The sequence below is a fragment of the Urtica dioica genome, chromosome 8 (genome assembly GCF_054948205.1).
Source record: "Urtica dioica subsp. dioica isolate 48M chromosome 8, U.dioica_male_clone48M_v1_H2, whole genome shotgun sequence".
NCBI lineage: Eukaryota > Viridiplantae > Streptophyta > Magnoliopsida > Rosales > Urticaceae > Urtica > Urtica dioica.
The window spans coordinates 223,467-245,815 of NC_142763.1; the positions used below are offsets into that span (position 1 = coordinate 223,467).

Here is a 22,349-nt window from a genome sequence, read left to right on the forward strand (position 1 = left end):
TCACTAGTGTTAAAAGCAAATAATTGCGATATTTATCGATCTTAATTAATGTCTGTATTTGATTAACAAAATATTAAGCTGAAATTTTTGTTCCAAAGAAGAGAGTGGGGCGGCAAGTATATAAATTAGTTTAGCATTAGCATGAATATTAGTAATAATGAGAGGAAAGCGTAGGTATTGGAGGATATGATTACATTGATTATTTTTTGGGGAAGGAGAAGAGAGGGATGGGAATGGCGTCTAAGCCCATGAGCTTGGCGACCACTCCGGGGTTGGACCAGACCACCCGCTGGCCGCGCACCCAGTTTGACCTGGACCAATCCGGGGCTGCTTGGTAGATGTGGCGCGGTGGTGCGGAGAGGCAGACGGAGCGCCGTCGTTCCTGGTCGTTGCGGAAGGAAGAGCGGTACATGGCGTCCTTGCCGTCGAGAGAGAAGCGCGGGTGGTAGTGGCTCAGCGCCTCCCGAGCGCACATCACTATCTTCTCCTTCTTCTCTTCCCTCATTATCATCGGACATCTATCGCCCCATTTCCTCATCATCCGATCCTTCTTCTCTATCCCTCTCCGCACCTCGATCGCTCTACTATATAGTCACTCATCCCCTTTCCTGTGATCGCAGCGGACCTTCACGTGTCCCAACTCACACTCATCAGATCGGATCAACCTCACTTTATTTATTGCTCAATTACTCCTTAACTAACTGCTTTTAATTAACTCGTGACGAAACGAAACGACGTCGTACCAATAATCTTAAGCTTGGGCTGGGCCTCCATCTCTACCCACCCGGAAGGGACAATAGGATTCATTATCCCATCACTCACCTCTGCTTCTTCTTCTCCTCCTCCGTCGCATATACAGAAACAGATCTGCTGGTGAATCATTCTTGTCTGTCGAACATGGGGATCAATTTGAAGATGATTTTGGTTTCGGCGTTGCTTCTGCTCCAATTAGGGTTTGCGGCGCCATCTGCTCTTCTTATGCTTCTGTAAATAGGATTACCTGGCAAAGGGGGAATCTGATGTGATTGTGTTCTGCCACGAGGAATCTGATGAACTTCGCCAATCAGAGGGTATGCTTGTTCATTGAACTTAATTTTTGTGTGTGTGTGTGTGTGTGTGCAAATAATTTATCCAAACGTGCATACAGGTGAAGTATTTTCCAAGCTTCTTAGCTCGATGGAGCGCTCGGGGAAAAGATACGCAGTGCTTTACGCTTCAAATTCTTACAATCCAATTCAAAATCCTTCTCGTATGGAAATCGATAGGTTTTTGGCGGAAACCACAAATGCGACTACAGGCTGTGGTGAAGTTTGCAAGATCAAGTCATCGCTTTTGGAGGGGCTTTTAGTTGTAAGTGTTCTTTCTTTTCCCTTGTCTATTATGATGTGGATCATGGTTGCATTGGAACTGAATGGGTGCCTTAACTTTGTGGTTGTTCAGGCCATTGTTCTGCTCATGATCTTGATATCAGGCATCTGCTGCATGATGGGAATCGATACACCGACGAGATTCGAGACTCCTCAAGACTCGTAGAACCACCCTTCTCTTCTTTATTCATTATGTAAGATTCATTACCCGAAGGCGCCTATATCTACTGCGAATCTGTGATAATGCAACGTCATATATTTTGTCGTTCCCTCTTGCTAAAGGGTTTATGCCCCGGGGAGGGATGAACTGTAATTTATTTATTGCTTTGGTCGAGTGTGATTTCGATGTTGATGTGTGAATAAGTTGCTTGGCCCAGCCAAGAGTTGTGCATTATATTTGCTTTGCTTTGATTTAGTAACCGACTGTATGATCCACCAAGTTAATTATTGCTGTATTTCTTTCTTAAAAGCCCAATTGGATTCGTTTTGAAAGGCAGCAAGAGCAAAGACAAGCGACTAAAATCTGAGCACTAAAATCTGGTTAAATACCAATGCAAAACTCATATGCAGGGTTATGAAAGTTCATATGCAGGCTATAAAAGCGCATAACTAAAGAGAATTACATACGACAAGAAAAGCTCTGGTTTCATATTGTCGGTTTTGACCTCACAAAATTGTCGGTTTTGATGAATATAACAAAGATAAATCTATAGAGATATGAAGTTGTGACGAAAATACTAATTACAAAAATAGATTTATAGTAATGAAAAAAAATAGTTCAATAACCAAAGACAAGGAATTGATAAAGACGACAATTAAATAATACCAAATTTTGTTTGAGTTGAATCTCCATTATTACTAACAGTTATTGTTAATTAAATTTTCAAATCACATATTATTTTCTAATCATAGCGTAATAACATGTTTCACATTAGTTTAAAAATAAGGTTCGTAAAAAAAACTAGACTAGCCCAAGGTTCGTAAAAAAACTAGACTAGCCCAAGGTTAGTAAAAAAAACTAAAAACACAGTGTCACGGTTCGGTTACGAGACATGCGTGATAGTCGAATAATGCCCTCCCTTGCTTCGTCTTTTTGAACTTCAACGGGCATTGGGGACAGCTGTCCTTTCGTCCTGTGTAATGTATTCCTGCTATGTGCCTCTTCAACTGAACATCGTCCACCGCGACAAAATCTCTGCAAAGAGAGCATCTCAATGTCTTCACCGACACTGCGGTGTTGACCGACGGAGGGCGGAGGGGAGCCGCCACCGGAGGGAGCAGGGGAGCCACCGGAGTGAGGAGTGGAGCCATCACCGGAGGGAGCAGAGGAGCCATCGGAGGCCACTGCGCATATTGGGCTTGCTCTAAATGAGCCAGTTTTAAATTTAAATTTTTTTTTTTTTGACAATATTTTCCCAAAATCGGACGGTACCAACGGAGGCGTGGCGTTCCGATTCTATGTTGTATACTTCTATTAGCTCTGTCTTATAAGAGCTCTTATTAACTCTTAGTCTTATCAAAGGCAAACAAATGAAATCATGAAGTAGGAAACGACGGTTTTTTTATGTCAATACCGGTTTTTAAGTATGCATCGTTTTTTGCCCTTTCTTTTTATTTATTTATTTTTTTGCTAAATTAACTCTGATCCTCTAATCTCAAGAGGAGCTTTAATTGATGGATTATTGTCACCGAGACTTACTGCTTTGTATAATGTTCACCCCTATTTATAATGCATTGAAATATATTTTTCTTTTTTCTCAGCCGATGTGGGACTTTTGAAACGAAGTTTCCATCACTATATGTTTGTAACAGGTGATGAGGTGATGTCGTGTTGTACTTGCAACAATATACATATTTCTTTCTTAATAAATTGATACGAACATTTATTACATGTTTCTATTTTTTTTTAAGTTACATTGTTGCAAGGTTGTACCTACATGCAGCTTGGTGTCTGCATGTACAAAGCCATATTATTTAGTATTATCATTATTCAACACTAATAAGGTAATAATAATAAATTTAATTATTATAACTTTTAAATTCATCACCTACATAACTAACAATATCACAATTATTCAACAAACATAAAACTATATCATATGATAATAACATGTAATTATACTATGTTACACATTAATAGTTTTTTGTTTAACTTAATATTATTATTAATATGTATATATATATATATAGAAATTAATTATTAATTTAATTCTTAGATCAAAATTTTAATTATATATATATATATCAATGTGTAATAAGTTATAAAAAAAAAATATATTTTTTAGTATATGTATGAAAAGTATTTTTAAAAAAATTCAAATACCCCGCGGAATAATCTTTTTTGCGGTATATCCCGCAAAATGCGGTTTACCACATGGTACGAGATACTCCGAACGTTCATCAAATATCGCGAAATACTATGGTACGAGACGAGATATCCTCAAAATTAGAGGTGCGGTACAGCCGCGAGATACGAGATTTCAATCAGCGAGAATGACTTTAGAGGCAACAACATTCCTGCCTTTTTTGGATCCATGACACGCTTGAGATTTCTTAGTATGCCCCAATCAAACTTTGCAGGACCGATTCTCTGTGTACTTGGAAATCTTACCAAATTGCAAGCTCATTATCTTGAAGGAGAGTATCTACTTCATGTTTATAATTTGGAATGGACATCCAATCTTGTGTCACTGCAGTACCTCAACATGAGTTATGTGAACATGACAAACGTTGCAAATATGAAGGTACTCTCTTCACTTCCTTTGTTGTCACATTTGGGGTTGTCTGAATGTGAATTAAGAAACATGAACTTTGTTCAGCTCAAATCCACTTTCTTTACTAGCCTTGAGTCTCTAGACCTTTCTTATATAACTCACTACAACCACAAAGTCTCGGTGCTATGAGAAACATGACCTCACTTCTAGTTCTTGATCTCTCATTGAACTTTCTTCATTCCTCAATCCCTTTTTTTCAAAATTATAAGAGCTTTGTTCTCCTCAATCTCGGGGAGAATGACTTTGAAATCTTTGAAGGTGGATGTCCATTGTCAAGCGTGGCTATGAAAAGTCGCGAGCCTTGTTCGTCGAGCGTGGCTATGAAAAGTTGCGAGCCTTTGAATCTTTGATGCAGTAGTAATTCATCTCGATGTAGTTGTCGTCAAGGTATTTCACGGGCGGTTCGGCACGTGCGACCATTTATTGGTTTTGGGGTCATAAAGCTCAAAATTCTGATGCCTCGGCGAAAGCACATACACAGATTTTGGGCCCCACAAGCACGGCATGGTAATCCCATTTTGGAGTTGCCATAGGAGATATGGGTTTATAAAGAAATTTTTTAATTAATTTTTTTAGTTTAATTTTTTTGTATATAAAATAGAAAATAAAAAATTATTTCATTAAGGGTATTTTGAAGAGTTCAAATTATTTTTTTGTAAAAAATAAACGAAAGAGGTGATATTTGTAATATAACATTTTTTTAGGGGAGCTATGTCATTTATACTAAAATGAAGGGATATGTCTGATATTTCTAAAAATCGAAGGTATAAATCTCGTGTTTCGATTAAACACAGGGGATACTGTTGATATTTTCTCTTTACAATATAATATATATATAGTGTATACAACTACATTACATTTATAGCAGTTTCATATATGAGATCTCTTCATATATTGTTCTTCACTTTTCATGATGTACTTAAATTTGTTGTGGTTTTTTCTTCTTTATTTTATTTTTAGTAAATTTCTTTATTTCAGAGGGGAGCCATCAGAAGGAGCAGGGGAGCCACCGAAGGGCGGAGGGGAGCCCTAGCGCCGACCGGAGAAGGGAGTGGGGGAAAATCCGTCAGAGGGTTTGTGACAGATCGCGGCGGAGGAGCCGGAGCTACCAACGGAGGCGTGGCGCTAGCTGATTGACGGTCAGCATGCCTGAAAAGATTTTGAAGAAATGAGTGTATTTTTAAGAAATGATATTTTTCTAAAAATGGTCTAAAGTGGTCTACAAACTTTTCAGGCTGAATTGGGGTTCGGAGAAAAAAAAATGCAAGAAGCAAAAAAAAATGAAGAATTTTTTTTTTCAATACCGTGGAATGCCAACGAGATTTACTGCATTGAATAACGTTCACCCCTATTTATAATGCATTGAAATATTTTTTTGTTTTTTCTTAGTCGACGTGGGACTTTTGAAACGAAGTTTCCATCACTATATTGTTTGTAACATGTGATGAGGCTTTCTTAATAAATTGATACGAACAGTTATTACTTGTTTCTATTTTTTTTTTAATTACATTGTTGCAAGGACCTACATGTAGCTTGGTGTCTGCATATACGTACAAAGCCATATTATTTAGTATTATCATTATTCAACACTAATAAGCTAATAATAATAAATTTAATTATTATAACTTTTAAATTCATCACCTAAATAACTAACAATATCACAATTATTCAACAAACATAAAACTATATCATATGATAATAACATGTAATTATACTATGTTACACATTAATAGTTTTTTTGTTTAACTTAATATTATTATAAGATGCTTCATCATCATCATATATAGATTATTATTGTACCACAATACATTGACAAGTAATGAAGCAGTAGCAGCCAGCAAGGCCAACTGAGAAGAAACCCATACTTCTCTTTAGTTATCTGACTAAATAGGTACAATAAAATTTACTCACCGCAATACATTTGAAGCTCTAAAAAAATCCATTCTCGCATTGTTGGAAATTTCTCAGGCGAGAGAAAAAGCAAATGAAGCATACAACAACATTTATGGATTATATATTATGATTTCTCATATAACATACAGTACAACAATACAACAGGTTATGAAAAGAAAAAAAATTGAAGGAAAAAAAAAAAGAGTAAAAGGTGTTTCTGAGTTACCAACTCCGGCAAAGTTGCGTGCCTGAAAGTATTTCTATTTTTGACAGAGTTTATCTCTCTCACTCTGGTAACGTTGTGGCCCATAATAAGGCTCATTATGCTCTAAATATTAATTCGGACGTAAGATGGTTGGGGATTGTCCGACCATGTGCTCTAAATATTAACGGGGATGTTTAAGTTTATAATTTCTTGGAATATGTAAATATAGCAGAAAAGGAAATAGGGAATGAAATGGTGTTGGTGTTATATATTGACTAACGTACAAAGGAGGAATCGAAATAAAAAGGCTTATTGAGAAAAACAATTGAATAAATGGGTGTTGTTAAAGCAAATGAATGAATATGTAGTAAAAAAATGAGTGGGGGCTCAGAGGCTGTAAGGAGGAGGCCATGGGAGATTCTTGACGTCGCCGCAGAGCAAGGCATTGTCGGGAAGATTGTATTCGTCCCTGAGCGACCTCGCCGGCGACTGCACGCTCACGTACAGCTGCTGCCCCAGGTAGCGGCGCTCCGCCTGCTCCGACCGCAGATTCCACATTCCGGCGTTGTCGAAGGTCAGCATTATGGCCGCCCACGACTTGGGGAACACCTGCACCGTGTGGCGGCTCACCCCGTCCAGCAGGTTGTAGCGCGACCGCTTCTCCGGCGACCACCGGCCCGGCTCCACCGCCACCGCAAAGAAGGAGTAGCCGTCCAGGTGCCACGACTGCAGGCTCTTCTCCCTGTTCTCCAGTATGATCTCCACGAAGTCGCGGAACGGCTGCCTCACCACGTTGGTCTCCACCGCCAGGGCTGATGCACCGCCAGCAGCAGCAGGAGGCTCGTCCTTGATCACGTCGTACTTGAACACCTTGTCGGCCACCCCGTAGTACTCCGCCAGCTTGGGCGGCGTGTAGGGGTCGGTGTGGGACACCCCGTTGACCCCGTAGCGCAGCCGCCCCTGCACCCTCCCGGCCGTGTTCACCAGCCTGATGGTGCGCGTGATGTTGATCTTCCCGTAGTGGTACGACCCCTGCGGGTTGGGGCGGGCCGCGCTGGCGGTGAGGTTCCAGCGGAAGGAGCGGAACTGGTTGAGGGACCAAGCCCAGCCGGCGGGGGGCCCGGGCACGTCCGTGGGGAGAGGGGCGGCGCCGCGGGAGCCCAGGTAGCGCACCACGGCGCGCCCGGTGAGGACGTTCTTGGTGAAGCGCGTGGAGGCCACCATGAGGTAGTCGCCTGGAGCGTGGGCGTGGGCGGTGACGAGGACGGAGAAGCACTGGCCCAGGTGCACGTCCAGGGAGTCGTAGGTGTTCTGCACCGTATGGGAGCCCTCCATCTCGACGAGCTGCATGGGGTGGCCCTGGATGCGGAAGTTGAGGGTGTTCTTCATGCCCACGTTGCAGATGCGGTACTTGTACGTCTTCCCGGCCTTCATGGTGAACGCGGCCTGGTCCTTGCCGGGGCCCTTCCCGTTGATGAGCACCCCGTCGGGGCGGCCCAGGGATCTGCCGAAGTCGAGGAAGCGGCGCAGCGTGGTGTGGCTCTCCGTGTACCAGTCTCCGATGAGGACCGTGTAGTCGTCCTCCGGGTCCGCGTACGGCACCGGGATCAGCAGCCGGCTGTTGATGCGCAGGCCGCCGAAGCCGCCGGCGGCGCGGTGGAGGGCCGTTGAGGGGTAGTAGAAGAAGGACCCGATCTGGTCCTTCACCTGGAACCTGTACGTGTAGTTGGTGCCGGGGAGGATGGGGCAGTTGGTCCCCAGCACGCCGTCCTGCCACGAGTTCTTACGTTGTTGGATGCCCATCCTGTACATATCATATTCATATTCATATTCATGATCATGATCGACCAAGGAAACCACCAGGTACGTACCAGTGGAACAGAAGTGGCTCGTCCAGGTTGTTGATGACGTTGAGGACGATGTTGTTGTTGGTGGTGGAGTTGATGTTGGGGCCGGGGAATTTCCCGTTGATGAGGATGCCTTGCTGAGGGACTCCCAGCGGAGAAATGGTTCCGTAAGTGACGTTCCACGTGAAGAACAGATAAGGGTCTTCACCCATCGCCGCCCGTGATAGCAGCGCTACCACCGCAACCACCACCGTGCACCACCACCTCATTCTTTCTTCTTTTTTTTGTCTGTATCAAAACACCACCTTACCTTTACATACACACCTACGTAATGTAATTTGCTTTGCAACAACAAAAGTAATTAATTAAGAGACCAGAAACTACCAACTCGTATCCGGCTCGTTCCAACAATTTCAGTTTATTATTTTATTTTTTTTGGCTGAACAAAGAAGAGACTATTATGGATTGTCTCAATTATGAATCAAATACACGGTTTGGTTTATAAAAAGGCAACATAAGAAGCTCTACCATCCATTGTGTGGCTCCTTGTTGTGCGCTTTCCCCCTCATATTTCTCTAAATATAACACACCACCTCATAATTGTTTAGTCTCTGGGAAACCTTTTTTTAGTAAAATTTGCAAGGGTTAGAATTAAATGGATGATAATAAATAAATAAATAATTGTGTAACTCGGAAAAGTGAAGTTAGTTTTCTTAGAGAGAGAGAGACGCTTAGCTTCACAGTCCCCGTTTCGTGCGTTGCTTTTTTTTTCTTCGTCTTTCCACTTCCTCATCATCACACTCTCTCCCTCTTTCTCTCAATATATCTTTATTAAATATGTAATCATAATTAATTCCAACTTGCTTTCATAATCAAGTTTATTTTTTGACCAACTCTGGTTCAATCCTCATCTCATTCTCAAGGTACTTTTTACAATCTTCGATCGCTTTCTTTTTATTCTCAGTTACGAAATTGGTTTGTTTTTGTTTGTTTCCTGTCGTTTTCCCTGTTTCATCTCCGTTTGAAATCGAAATATAAATCATTAAATATTAATGTGTTTTTTTTTTATGAGTGATGTAATATCTGATCTTTGTAAATAGAAAACTCAAGAGCCCATATGATCAGATCCTCAAAAGCATTATTACCAACTCACTCATCTGATGATCCGCTCCACCAACATTTCCTCTCTATTTTCAGCAACAAAATTCTCTCTCACACTATCACTGAGGTGACTCGTCTTTTTCAATTTTTAAGAGATTTGTAAACAAATAGCCCTAAAGAAGTTAAAATTTTAGTCAAACTATCAGTTTATTTTAAATAATAGCCAACGGTAATATTAAATCTCAATAATACCCCCAAACTTTTCTTCCTCAATCTCTGCTCCCCGAAGCTATCCTTCGATGACCACGCCTTCGCCGACGAAACCAATCTCTGATCCTCTTCTCAGAGCTCTGAATCCGAGTTCAAACCCTGGCTAATCGCTCGCGATCAAGATAGGGCTCGAAAAACTCGATCAAGACCCTCGTCTGTCACCGCCGCTTCTCCACCATCCGCCGGCCACCCAAGCCCGGCGTCTTCTCCGGCGAGCGCCTGATCTCCGTCACCCACAAAGACCAGGTAACCTTCAAGCCCCCCAATCTTTTATCGTCGATTCCAAAAAAATGCTTCTTTTTGTTTTCCCTTGATTAGGGATTTTGATGTTGATCGGCTCGAATTTTTTTTTCTGACATATATTCACAAGCCTGCGAAGCGATCAATGTCGATCTGTACGCCGATATTTCGTGCAGCTCTGCGATCTCTGCGATTCTGCTTCTCACTCGTAGTGCGTCGGGCTCGACGCTACCGTGCCCGAAGGAGATTGGTTCTGCCCCGACTGCTCTGTTTGCCGGGCCGAACGGGACTTCGGAGAACCCGAGCCGGGGACCCGAGGGCTGTCTCTTCTCAAGGCCAAGAGGAAATCGCCGAAGGAGATGCCGCGTCGCTCGAGGAGCGGCGCGAGAACACTGAGGCGGTCTCGGAGCGTGCGCGGCCGAGTCAGAGCGATAAGAGGCAATTGGGATTCTCTGAGAAGCGGAGATCAGAGCTTCCCTTCCTCGAGTTATTCGGCCGCGTAGGATTCAATCTCCGACTCCATTTATGGGAGGAGAAGGGAAGTCTGGTACGTTTGATTGTGCGCTAGATATATCTGATGGTGGTTTGGCTGCAGTGAATAACAGATACGCAAAATCTTTTGTCGATTGCGAAATAGGAAAGAATGCACGCCAAGTGTTTGCGTAATTGTCGTGATCATGAACAAGTTCGATTTCGAACATCGCTCGCCAAGAGTACGTTGCAGCGGTGGGGTCAAGATCATACAACGAGGTATAGGGACACGATTCACTGCCACGATCACGATGAAGATGACGTGGATCCGGTGGTGGTCCAGTCGAACGGAGATCTTGGTTAATATGATTTACTGTCCTCGATTGTTCACGGAATTAATTAGTAAATCGTATTTACTGTCCTAAATAAATACGATTAACTGTTATATCGTAATGTTGTGTATATCGTTCTAAATAAAATCGGATTTGCTGTTATATTTACCGTAGGAACGAGTGATTTACTCAATGGTTAATATGATTTACTGTCGGATTTCCTGTCCTCGATTGTTCACGGAATTAATTAGTAAATCGTATTTACTGTTAGATTAACTAGTCCTCATCTTTGATATTTTTCTTGTTAAATTAACTAGAAAATGTTATGGTTAATCGTATTTACTATTGTTCTTGTTACGGTAAATAAAATTTACTATTGTTCTTGTTACGATAAATAAGATTGACTATTGTTCTTGTTACGGTAAATAAAATTTACTATTGTTTATGTTACGGTAAATAAGATTTACTTTTGTTCATGTTACGGTAAATAAGATTTACTTTTGTTTTTACTTTTGTTCTTATTACGGTAAATAAGATTTAGTTTTGTTCTTGTTACGGTAAATAAGATTTACTGTAGTTTTTGTTATTGTTAATTAGATTTACTAATTTTTTTGTTATGGACGATATTATTTACTATGATAGTTAATAATATTAACCTAAGGGTAGTATTGAAATATTGGAATGTTGTCATGATAAATTGGCTATTTTCCTAAATATGTTAATAGTTGGGCTATAATTTTAAAGTAGAGGGGTTGTTTTGGCTAGTTATTTAGCCGCCCCTTTTTATAATCCATCTCATATCCATGTTTTTTAAGAATAAACTACCTTAACTATATTTTGCTGTAATTCATTATTTTTTTTTAATTTGGCCCTGTAACAATTATATAAATTCTTGTATTTAGCATTTTTCTATGTAGTATACGATATGATCTTTTAGTTATATAGCCACCTAACATCCACCATTTTGTAAAATAGTCAACTTTTCGTAATTTTTTGATAAATAGCCACAACTTTTTATTTACAACGCTGAAATAACGTAAATACCCAACAAAATTTTCAGGCTACTCTTTCCCCGAGTTTAATAAAAAAAAAAAAATCATAATTAATGTGGTCAATCCTTATTTTTTAGGAATTAATTATTGAAAATATTTTTTAAAAAAAAAATTTTAGCAATTAATCCTTATTTTTTAGGAATTAACTCTCATGGTTTGTCATTAATCCAATTTTTAGGAAATGGTTGTTGAACTGAAATTATTTTTTTCCTCACCTAAAACAGTATGAAATTTTAAATGTAAACTTTAATTAACAATATTTAACAGTAATCAATAATTATTTACATTAATTCACTGTAATCAACAATATATATCAAATATATCATGAACCAGAATTGAATACAACAAGTGTTAACATACAATGAAAAACAACCACTAAATAAAAACTAGTGATATTAATGAAATTAACGATTATTTACAACAATTTACTACAATTTATACTTATTAACACCATATTAACACCATGTGTTAATAATCCCTTGATCTCATCAACGATCGGGTTCAACGGCTACAAGAAGCGGCTCGAGATCTCGTTCTCCGACTCCGGCTCTGGTGGACTCAACGCTCTGCTCCCTAAAAAAAACACTGGCTCCATAAAACAATGAAAGCACAAACATAAACACAACATTAAAAAATAAATTATGCCAAAGAGTAAGAATTATCTTCGACATGCACAAAGTTTCGATATTTAAAAATCAAAGAATCTAAAAAAATAAATTGTTTTATTAGATTATGAAAACCCCTAAATCCGAAGCAAACATCAAATAACAGATATTGAGAATTCAACAAAATTGTGTATCCAAAGAAGAAATAAGCAGGATTGAGAGAGAAATAATTTGGATTTTTAAAGAAAAAAACCAAATCGATATTCTGGTTGAGGACGTGCTTGAGAACTTATCGTCGGAGATGGAAGCAGGGCTTCAGAGGAGGAGTTTTTTTTCAATATCAACGCCAAACTCTGCAACTTCTGATTACATAAATGAAACCCTAAACTCACACGTCTCAACTTCTTATGTGATTTTGAGGATCGATGCGAGTGGAGAAACTTGTGGCACAACTCGGATCCTCGCATCGATCCCACCAAACCTACACCTCGCCATTGGCCTCTCCCTCGTCGTCTCTGCCGTCAGTTACTCCTGCCGTCAGAAAAGCAAAGGGTAAAAGTTCTCACGATTTGGTTTTGATTTAACGGATTGTGGAGAGAGAGAGAGAGAGAGAGTATAGAGATATGCACATATGGATTTTTGAAATGCTAACGATATACAATTATTCCTTCGATAGAGTCTGTAATTAATCAAGAACGTTTGTGATTAATAATAGATTTCTATTTAAAAAAAAAAAACGATATACAATTATTGTTATTAATAATAAGATTCAAAAGTAAAAGAAAAATTGCCAATTATGATATATAACTTTTAAATTAAAAAAAAAAAAACTTCTGATTCTTGTATGCAATTTAACAAAAGGGTAAAATTGAAAATCAAAAAATTACCATATGATGCCACGGCATATCATGTCACAATTTTGGCTATATTTATCAACTGTTGGCTACGTAACAATTCTCTAGGTTTAGGTGGCTTAGTTACCTAATTATTTGTATAAAATACTACCTACTGCCTGAACGTTTCGCTAAGAATTAATTATAAAACATCTGCTACAGCCTTGGTATGCTTGGAAAATGCTATTATAACTTTGTAACACATCGTCTCTGTAACAGTAGGGTCGATATTATTATGCTAATAAACAATATTTAAATACTTTGCTGTGCATTCAGAAAGATTTATTATCAGACGGAATGAAAACAAGGTGTCCCAAAGGCTAATGTCTCTGCCGTCATAGAGGAAGGAAGAACTTCAATTCTCTCAACAAATACCTCTGAAATCCTCAATCATCTGCAGGATATCTCGCAGTCTGCCAGCAACGAAATTGCTACCACGACAAGTAGATTATATACTATCTCAGGCTAAGACAAGCTTTGCAATTAATACCTACAAGAATTTTGCTCTCTTAGTTAATGAGGCAACTCTAAATTATCATGCAATGTGTAGTGTGCACAAGTACTCACTAGATTATAAATATCTACATAAAAGGGTTTGCTTCTTTTAATTTGGTGACTCACCGTCAGGGCCGGCCCTAATGGTAGGCCACTTAAGCAAAGGCTTAAGGTCCCAAATTTTTTGTGAAAAAGGTTTTAAAAAAATGCCTCATATTGTTTAAAAAAAGGCCTCGAATTTTTTATAAAATAAACTATGTGAAATTTGTTGTCATTAGCCCATTTTACACTTCTTGTTAGGGGAATAACCTAAGTTTCATTTAATTAAGGAAATAGCCCATTTTTTCTTAGCAGACAATTATACCCTTCGCGAATCAGTTAATTAATTAACAGACTGAATTGAGTTACGCTAATTAATTAACTAAATGTTTGGATTGGAAATTCACAAAAAATTTACAAAAATCAGAACTTAAGTTAATTCATATTCAAAGCATTCAAATTCCTATTCAAAGCATTCAATTAATTAACCTAATTCATAATTCAGTCAGTTAGTAAATTAACTTTACTCACAAAAAAAAAATTCAGAACCTAAACTAATTCTTAATTCAACCAATCAGTTAATTAATTATTCTAACTCAATTCAGTTAGTTAATTAATTAACTGATTCGCGAATTAGCACTGATTCAACAAAATAGCTCAACAATTCAACAAACCGATCGATCGAGGGTAGATAGAGCCGTAACGGACTCAACAACCCATGGGTGGGAGATCAGAGGTGACTTTCTCGGTATTGCCGTTCCGGAAAGACGAGTACCGAAAATCACGAACCCAAAGACATTTTCTCTTTTTTTTTTCCTTTTAATTTAAGAAGACAATGTTAAAAATTGCTGTTAAAAAAGTCATACTATTACTTTTGAATTTTATATTTATTTATTTTTGTAAGGCATCATTTTAATGTTTCGCTTAAGGCCTCAACAATCATTGGGCCGGCCCTGCTCACCGTCGCAACAATTTAGATATATCAAATTCATTGGTGGACATGAAAGTTCCCAACGGAATTGGGAGTTCCTTTGACCAAAAATAGATGAATGATAACAAAGATCTTCTATTTCCAGCTCTCTTTACGTTAATATATTAGGAGGATAGACGATAGAGGGCCTCTGTAGGATTTGTTTGATAATAACAAAAGAAGAAAAAAAAAATAACTTGTTAACAAATTCACACGATAAAATTTTGATGAAGCGAAAATGCTCGACACATGCATACTGCGTACTGAAATAAGAATAATGGAAAACTTGTAGAATAGCGTCACTAACAATTAATAATTTTTAAATAAAAAGTCTAATAAAAAAAATAGGAGCATAATAAAAATAAAAAGATGATACTATCAGTATAGTCTCACATCGACTGGTTATTACGATCCTGGCCTCTTTATAAGGCTTGTGGGTTACTCCTCTAATTACCAAGCTTGGTTTTAGATGAAACCCCACAGATAGTTGTCATGGATGAATTATTGAGAGAATCCAAATGGGAGGTTGCTTATTCAATTTGCGCAAAGTATTGGGAACACACAACGAATTTACCCAAGTTCGGTCACTTTGATATACACCTACCTTTCCTCTCTCTCACTATCGTAGATCAAAACGATCTCTTGTACAAACTTCATGATTACAGAAAAGTTGCAAAGTTTCTTAAAAAATTGAGACTATTGCTCTATGTCTCGATTTATCATGGAATTTTGATATGAAGTTGTCTATCCATTTTTTGGAGTCACGTGAAAAAACGAAGCGTTGTGTTTGATAGTTAACTAAAAAAGTTTTTGTTTTCTATTTTCTAATTTTTGTAGTTGTACTGACAAATTATTTTGCAGTTGTTTTCAAAAAGCTGTTTGATACAGTTTTCATTTTTGTTTTTTAGAAAGTGAAAAAACTGAAAAAAAGTGTTTGGTATAGTTTTCATTTTTGTTTTTGAAATAATGAAAAGAGAAGACGAGGAGAAAGAGAAGAGAAGAGAAGAAAAAATTTTCCAAAAACACCTTTTATTTGTTTTCAGTTTTCTTTATTTTTTTACAAAACAACTTCAAAATTTTTTGAAAATTTTTTCCGAAAAATTAAAACAAACACATTTTTTAACTTTTTGTTTTCAATTTTTTCAACTCAAAAAGTGAAAAACAGTTTTTGAAATGAAAACCAAACACTTCCTTAAGTTTTGGTGAGACACACTATTCTTTTTTACTTTATATATCTAATTTATTGCCTATTTTCAAGAGTAAATATATTACCACTTATAATTTGGTCAATTGGACAACTTAAAGTTTTGACCATTTAGAATTTGTAGACATGTAATTCATTTAGTTAGAAACCGTTTGTAATTTGAATGACATTATTTTTAATAAAAATTATATTTTTCTTTAAAAAGAAAATATGTATTGTACGGACCTACGGTAAAAAATAAAATTGTTAAAATTAAATCCAAAATAATAATGTAATTAGAGTGAAGTTAAAGATCAAAAGGTTGGGTTCCCGCGATCGAGTGGAATCAAGGGCTATGGAGGTGATTGAGGCAGAGGAGTGTTACGACACGAGCGACTACTTCTTCGAGAAGATCGGAGAGCCAGTCCCTCTTTTTGAAACCCTAAGCCCTCCCAGTCCCTTTGGGGCTCTCGCCGTCTCGCACCGCCGCGGCCTTGTCTTCGCCGCTCTCGGCGCCGAGCTCTGCGTGGCCTCCACCCAACATGTCACAGACTCGACCCTGGCTCGCCTCCGACTCCCCTTCGACGACGTCAGCGTGCTGTCCCTCTCTCCCGACGAGTCGACGCTCGCCGCCGCCTCCGCCGCGTCGGGAGTGGTGCACTTCTTCAGAGTGGAGCAGTTGGTCCTCCCCGGCGCGCAGCCGTGCTTCACCCGGTCGGTGCCCGGCGGACTCAAGGACTTGGTGTGGACTCCCGAGGCGGCGTATCTGGTGCTGTCGCGGTCGGGGGAGGTGCAGCGCGGCGGAGAGGAGGCGGCGCTGGAGCACGTGATGGACGGCGTGGAAGCCCTTGGCCTCAGCCCCAACGGAGCCCACTTGGCTTTGGCCACGGCCGACCACGCTCTGGCCCTTCACTTCTACTCCCCGGAGAGCAAGAGCAAGAGCTTGAGCTTCAAGCAGAGGTCCCTCTTTCCTCTCCCCGACTCGTCAGTCTCAGTGGATGCCCTGAAATGGGTTCGACCCGACACCATCGTCCTCGGCTGCCTTGAACTCGGCCCCGACGGAGAAGAGCAAAACTACATCGTCCAAGTCGTCACCGCCAGGCGAGGCTCCTTCTATCAGGATTCAGCGGAGGCGGTTGCGGTGTGTTTCAACGATCTGTTTGCGTGTGTGATCGACGACGTTCTTCCCTTCCGCACCGGCCCATACCTTCTCTTGGCCTACCTTCGCCAATTGTACGCTCTTTTTTTCTCTCTTTTTTGATGACCAGCTTTGTTGCTCACATGACATTGTTTGTTTTCACAGTGAGATTGCCATAACTGCCAACAAGAAGAACGCGGACGGGCATGTGGTGTTGCTGGGCTGGTCCCTCGGAGACGACAAGAACCACGTTGCCGCCCTTGACATCCAGCGAGACAAATGGCTTCCGCGCATCGAGCTTCAAGGTCCTTCCCTTTCTGTTGCCCTTGACATAATATCATTAATACAACTGACAACAAACTACATATATGTTTGCAGACAACGGTGACGATAATCTGATATTGGGACTCTGCGTCTATCAAGCATCTGGCCACGACAAATTCAGAGTCCAAGTTGGAAATGAGGAATGGCGGGAGCTATCACCGCAATTTGTCCTCATGTGCCTGACCTTAGAGGGGAAACTCGTTCTCTACAATGTTGCTAGGTTCGTGTTTCTTTTCTCTGCGCTTGCTATCGCCTTTTTTGATATCAACAATACCTTTCTGTTTTCTTCGTGCAGCCTCGATGGTACAGGTTCACCTGCTTCTGAAGAAGAAGAAGAAGAAAGCGTGGACTCTGAAGTGTCCTTTGAATCTGGAAAAGAACATTCCGAAAAGGGAGAAGGAAGCGACAACGACGTGTCAGCGCATAAAGAAGGTGCCATCGCAAAACCGTCTTATGAAGATGACGCAAAACAGCAACTTCTTTACCCGACGTTTTCTGCCCCACTGAATGTTGAGCAGAAATCAACAAGAGACACAGCGGGGGCCCAAATGTTTACAGGGTTTGGATCGGGTGCTTCTTCAGTGCCACCTGAGTCTGCGAGTCTAAATTTTGGATCAACTAGTTTTCTAAATGCTTCATCTAAGTCGTTGCCGAGAAGCCAATTCGTACCTTCCAAGGCTACGGAAGTGAAATCCCCGATTATACCTTCAACTTATAATCAACGTGATGATTCTGAAACCATTCGTCCGAATGCTACAACAAGTGGTGCGGGACAGAAGGAAACTGTTGGTACATCGAGACCTTCAACAAGCATCATCGAGTCATTGCCTTCCGTTCGTACTACACAGGAAATTTCCAGAACCTTGCCCCAATCAGGGATGCTGATTTCTGAACCAAACTTATCCAAACAGTTTGGCAATGTAATTTCGCTTTGCCTTCCTCATTTTATCTTATTTTTCCTTTTATTCATGTTCACCTGATCGATGCCTAACTGTGCCTGCCCTTTCTTGTCCAGATAAAAGACATGACTAAAGAGTTGGACGTGCTTCTGAGCTCTATTGAGCAACCTGGTGGCTTCAGGGACGCCTCTACTGTTTCGCATAAGAAATCTGTGGAAACGGCGGAGCAAGGAATTCAGAAATTATCTGAGAAATGCCGAATTTGGCAGGTGATGCTCAAACCTTTGTTCAAACTTTCTCCACCGTAGTAGATTATGGTTCAAAAGCACATTATGTATGATTCGCTTATTCTTACTGTATTACTTTCCGTTAACAATTTGCCAATATAAGCTATCTTTTGGGATCTGCAGAGTAAGGTGGATGAGCGGCTCATAGATGTCCAAAATATTCTTGACAAGACAGTCCAAGGTAAACTGAATGTGGCCCAATTTTGGCTTCTTCACCATCTTCTATCACTACTCGAACACTGTAGGTCGAATTTGAAAGAAAAGCTGTCTGATTTATGGAAATCTATTAACCAAAAGGAATACATAGGAAATAGGTTGGGAAGAATCACAACATGTACAAAAAGCTTTGATTTTGCTTAAAAGAATAGAAATCCTTTAACTTATTCATTTTATCCCTGTCCTTGGAAATACTTCTATTGGCTTCATCTTAGCTGATGGCTTCTTAACTCATTCAGTGTTGGCAAGGAAGATATACATGGAAGGGATTGTTAAACAAATTTCTGATAACCAGTATTGGGATCTTTGGAACCGCCAAAAACTGAGTCCAGAACTGGATCTAAAGCAGCGACATATACTGAAATTGAATGAGGTAGTTCTCCAACTTGATTAGTATTTTCAAGCTGATATCAAAGAGTTTTTCTTCCTCTTCAATCCAGCCTCTCATTGTTCCACGTTATTTTTTTTAAATTCAGGATTTGACTAATCAGCTAATTGATTTGGAGAGGCATTTTAATAGCATTGAAGTTAAGAAATTTGCTGAAAACGGAGGAGCTTATGCTAGTAAAAGATCTTCTGAGAGCAAGTATGGACCTTCGAGGTATTGGGTTGAAACAGCTTGATTTCATTAACCAGCGTATGGCTTATGCGTGGGTCTCTTTTTTGGGCAGGCAAGCTCAGTCATTCACCATTCTACATAACACAACGACTTCACAATTAGCAGCTGCGGAGAAACTTTCAGAGTGTCTGTCAAAACAGATGTCAAAGCTGAAAATAGAGACACCCTCGCCCTCGAAACAGAAAAGCGTGAAAAGAGACCTTCTTGAGACCATTGGGATTCCTTACGATGCCTCCTTCAGCTCGCCAAAAGTGAGCGATAGTAAGCTGTTATTGGTTTCTCCCGGAAATACCTCTTCCGCGGCCAGAGACAAGTCTGGTGTGTTGAAGGGTCACGGGCAGGACACTGGCAGGAGAAGGAGAGAATCGCTCGACCGGGTGGGTTATCAATCACTCTCTCTGTCTTTGTTTGCTTCTCACACATAATACTGCTTATCTGATTCACAACTTATGCTCTTTGTTCTCGTCAGAGTTGGGCTAGTTACGAGCCTTCAAAGACCACTGTGAAAAGATTGCTTTTGCAAGAGAGCCATAAACCAAGATTGTCTGCCAATCAGCCGATGTTTAGCTCTCCCTTGCCTTTATTAAACAGCAAAGGTGAGCTGGCATAAAAGAAAATGCTGACTGATTATATAGAAAGGTTGGATAATAATCACTAGTTTTTTTTTCCCTCATAAATGTACAGCTGGAGGTGAAGTTGCAGCACCAAAACAGATTAGCTTAGAGCAAGAAAGTCCATTCGCTAAAGAGCGCTCGCAGTCAATGAACTTTTCCGGGTTGAAGTCTCCTGCAATGTCACTGGTGTCCCATCCGGTTTCTGCGGAAGCCCAAAAGTCAACTGTTAATGGCACTGAGAAATTTGGCACTGTGAAGTTTGACGGAGTAGCAGTGAAGTCGGTTGTGCAATCTGAAACCAGAGTTCAACAAAAACAGCCACGTCCTACAATGGAACCCGCTCAGGCACCAACATTTTTCAAGAAACCAAGTGAAGAACTCAAGTCAAGCTCGGTAACAGATAGTACGAAGAATAACAAGGCTTTCTCGTTTTCTGGATTCGGGCCTATCTCACAGACGAGCAGTGTTGGTCCTGCACCCAGAAAGCCTGACACCACAGTGACGAAAAGCCAAGAAGATGAAAAAGTTTCAGCGCCTAAAGCTTCCTTGTCCATGGCAACGAGTTCCTTCACGACAGCGATCTCAGAATCTCAGGTTTCAGCATCTCAAGCTTCGATGTCCACGGAAACGCCTTCTTTCACGACAGCGGTCTTAGAATCTCGGTTTTCAGCGTCTCAAGTTTCGTTGCCCACGGCAACGCGTTCTTTCACAACAGCCATCTCAGTATCTCAGGTTTCAGCGCCTCAAGCTTTGTCGCTCACAGAAACGCCTTCTTTGACGACAGCTGTCTCAGAATCTCCGGCTCCTGCTGCCTTTTCTTTTCAGATTCCTAAATCAAATGCCGAAGCCGTGAAAACGGAAACAAAGCTCCAAGCATCAAAAGTAGAGGCAGAGACTGAAAAGCAAATTGTGGCTGAGCCACCGAAGCTCAAAACTCCAGAGATGCCCATCAAAACTCCTCCAGCTGCGGTTTTCGGGTCGCAGTCAACCTCTGGTCTCTTCCAAGCGCAGGCCCCAAGTAATGAAGATGACATGGACGAAGAGGCTCCCGAGTCAACAACTGAGCTTAGCTTAGCTGGATTTGGGCTCGGCTCTGTCCCTAGTAACCCCAACACCCCTAAGCCCAATCCGTTTGGTGCTCCCTTTGGCAGCAATGCGAGCTCTCAGTCATTTGCCATAAATGTGCCCAGCGGGGAGCTATTTAGGCCAGCGTCCTTTAGCTTCCAATCTGCGCAGCCACAGGCGGGAGGGTTTGGCTCTGCAACAACACCGACGAGCGGGTTTGGCTCTGCAGCAACACCGGTGAGCGGGTTTGGCTCTGCAACAACACCAACGAGTGGGTTTGGCTCTGCAGCAACACCAACAAGCGGGTTTGGGCAGCCTGGTCAGGGACAGCAAGCATTGGGATCGGTGCTGGGCTCTTTTGGACAGTCAAGACAGCTCGGCGCTGCTCTTCCAGGAACTGGCTTTGGGACTCCCAGTGGAGTAGGGTTTGCAAATATAACTCCGCCGAGCTCTGTCAGTACTGGGGGAGGCTTTGCTAATATAGCTTCAGCGGGTGGCGGAGGAGGGTTTGCCAATATAACTCCGACGAGCTCTGTCAGTGGCGGAGGAGGCTTTGCTAATGTATCGTCAGGTGGTGGCGGAGGAGGTTTTGCCAATATATCTTCAGGCGGCGGAGGAGGGTTTGGGAATATAACTCCGGCAAGTTCTGTGAGCGGCGGAGGAGGCTTTGCCAATGTATCTTCAGGTGGTGAGTCCGTTTTGTCATTGGTAAAGCAGACTTTGTGCCGTTGAGACTTGTTTGACTGACTTTATTATAACATTTTGTAGGCGGTGGTGGATTCGGGGGTTTCAGCAGTCAAGGTGGTTTCTCTGCATTTGGTAGCACCAACTTAGCTGCAACTGGGAAACCTGCTCAGCTATTCACACAAATGAGAAAGTAGATTTCAAGCTCGTGAATTGTGGTTGCATACCCAAATCTTGCAGTTCATACTTTGTAGCCGCTGATATGTTTATCAAGTATCTGAGTTGATCGGAAATACCAGCTGACAAACAGCCTCCCGGGGCCGAGTCGCTTTGTCCTCCAATGTTGACGGTGTTTTAGCCTTGGAAAGAATGTGCATCAATGATGATGATTTGCCATGTGATGTGATTGCCTAAACAAATACCAGTTTACAAACATAACCCTCACTACAACTATCTAAAAATTGTAGTTACGCATAAACCTTTCTCAGTTGAAAAAGATAATTTCGAGTTATTAGTAGTTGACTCGTATTTGATTATAAATTTTTAGGCTCCCTACATGTAGTATGTAGTTTCAAATCAGTTTTGATTACTAAATATACTGTTTAGATGATATTTAATGAACGTTAATTTATCTTGTGGAACTCGGGATTTATCCGATGTTACGTGGTCATTTTGTCGCTGTCATTTTGCAGCAATAACAAAAATGTCTAAAAAATCAAGGTATTTTGTAAATAAAAATAAAATTTAACTTTAATTATTTACAAGT

General features: G+C 40.7%; 3 protein-coding genes across 5 annotated transcripts; 2 read left to right on the forward strand and 1 right to left on the reverse strand.

Annotated features, from left to right (window-relative positions):
• Positions 1-897: 897 nt before the first annotated feature.
• Positions 898-1,611, forward strand: LOC149386863 (uncharacterized). The gene is made up of 4 exons (XM_089624683.1): positions 898-924; positions 995-1,070; positions 1,148-1,350; positions 1,441-1,611. Exons 1-4 carry the CDS (start codon positions 898-900, stop codon positions 1,531-1,533), a joined length of 399 nt encoding a protein of 132 aa, XP_089480809.1. The 3' UTR covers positions 1,534-1,611.
• A 5,015-nt stretch (positions 1,612-6,626) lies between these two features.
• Positions 6,627-8,355, reverse strand: LOC149386864 (protein SKU5 SIMILAR 14-like). Its single transcript, XM_089624690.1, has 2 exons — positions 8,111-8,355; positions 6,627-8,043 (listed from the first exon to the last, which is right to left on the reverse strand). The coding sequence occupies exons 1-2, from the start codon at positions 8,353-8,355 to the stop codon at positions 6,627-6,629; spliced, it is 1,662 nt and encodes a 553-aa protein (XP_089480816.1).
• Positions 8,356-16,041: 7,686 nt separating this feature from the next.
• LNO1 (Nuclear pore complex protein) lies at positions 16,042-22,094 on the forward strand. Of its 3 annotated transcripts, none has more exons than XM_089623119.1 (12): positions 16,042-16,970; positions 17,041-17,180; positions 17,254-17,419; positions 17,495-18,119; positions 18,215-18,367; positions 18,509-18,566; positions 18,841-18,974; positions 19,078-19,202; positions 19,273-19,597; positions 19,690-19,816; positions 19,905-21,587; positions 21,668-22,094. In XM_089623119.1, the coding sequence occupies exons 1-12, from the start codon at positions 16,093-16,095 to the stop codon at positions 21,778-21,780; spliced, it is 4,527 nt and encodes a 1,508-aa protein (XP_089479245.1). In that variant the 5' UTR covers positions 16,042-16,092; the 3' UTR covers positions 21,781-22,094. The 3 variants fall into 3 exon arrangements, with proteins under 3 accessions (XP_089479245.1, XP_089479246.1, XP_089479247.1); XM_089623120.1 differs by having other exon boundaries at positions 19,905-21,584; XM_089623121.1 differs by having other exon boundaries at positions 19,078-19,187.
• Positions 22,095-22,349: the final 255 nt, after the last annotated feature.

What these genes read in the sequence shown, in the direction of transcription:
- LOC149386863 (XM_089624683.1), top strand. Translation starts at nt 898, where the DNA reads ATGGGGATCAATTTGAAGATGATTTTG. An exon ending in TCAATTTGAAGATGATTTTG is followed by an intron (nt 925 to 994) that starts GTTTCGGCGTTG and finishes TTCTGTAAATAG; the next exon opens with GATTACCTGGCAAAGGGGGA. An exon ending in TGAACTTCGCCAATCAGAGG is followed by an intron (nt 1,071 to 1,147) that starts GTATGCTTGTTC and finishes ACGTGCATACAG; the next exon opens with GTGAAGTATTTTCCAAGCTT.
- LOC149386864 (XM_089624690.1), bottom strand. Translation starts at nt 8,355, where the DNA reads ATGAGGTGGTGGTGCACGGTGGTGGTTGCGGTGGTAGCGCTGCTATCA. An exon ending in GAGCCACTTCTGTTCCACTG is followed by an intron (nt 8,044 to 8,110) that starts GTACGTACCTGG and finishes TGATATGTACAG; the next exon opens with GATGGGCATCCAACAACGTA.
- LNO1 (XM_089623119.1), top strand. Translation starts at nt 16,093, where the DNA reads ATGGAGGTGATTGAGGCAGAGGAGTGTTACGACACGAGCGACTACTTC. An exon ending in TCCGCGCATCGAGCTTCAAG is followed by an intron (nt 17,181 to 17,253) that starts GTCCTTCCCTTT and finishes ATATGTTTGCAG; the next exon opens with ACAACGGTGACGATAATCTG. An exon ending in GTTCTCTACAATGTTGCTAG is followed by an intron (nt 17,420 to 17,494) that starts GTTCGTGTTTCT and finishes TTCTTCGTGCAG; the next exon opens with CCTCGATGGTACAGGTTCAC.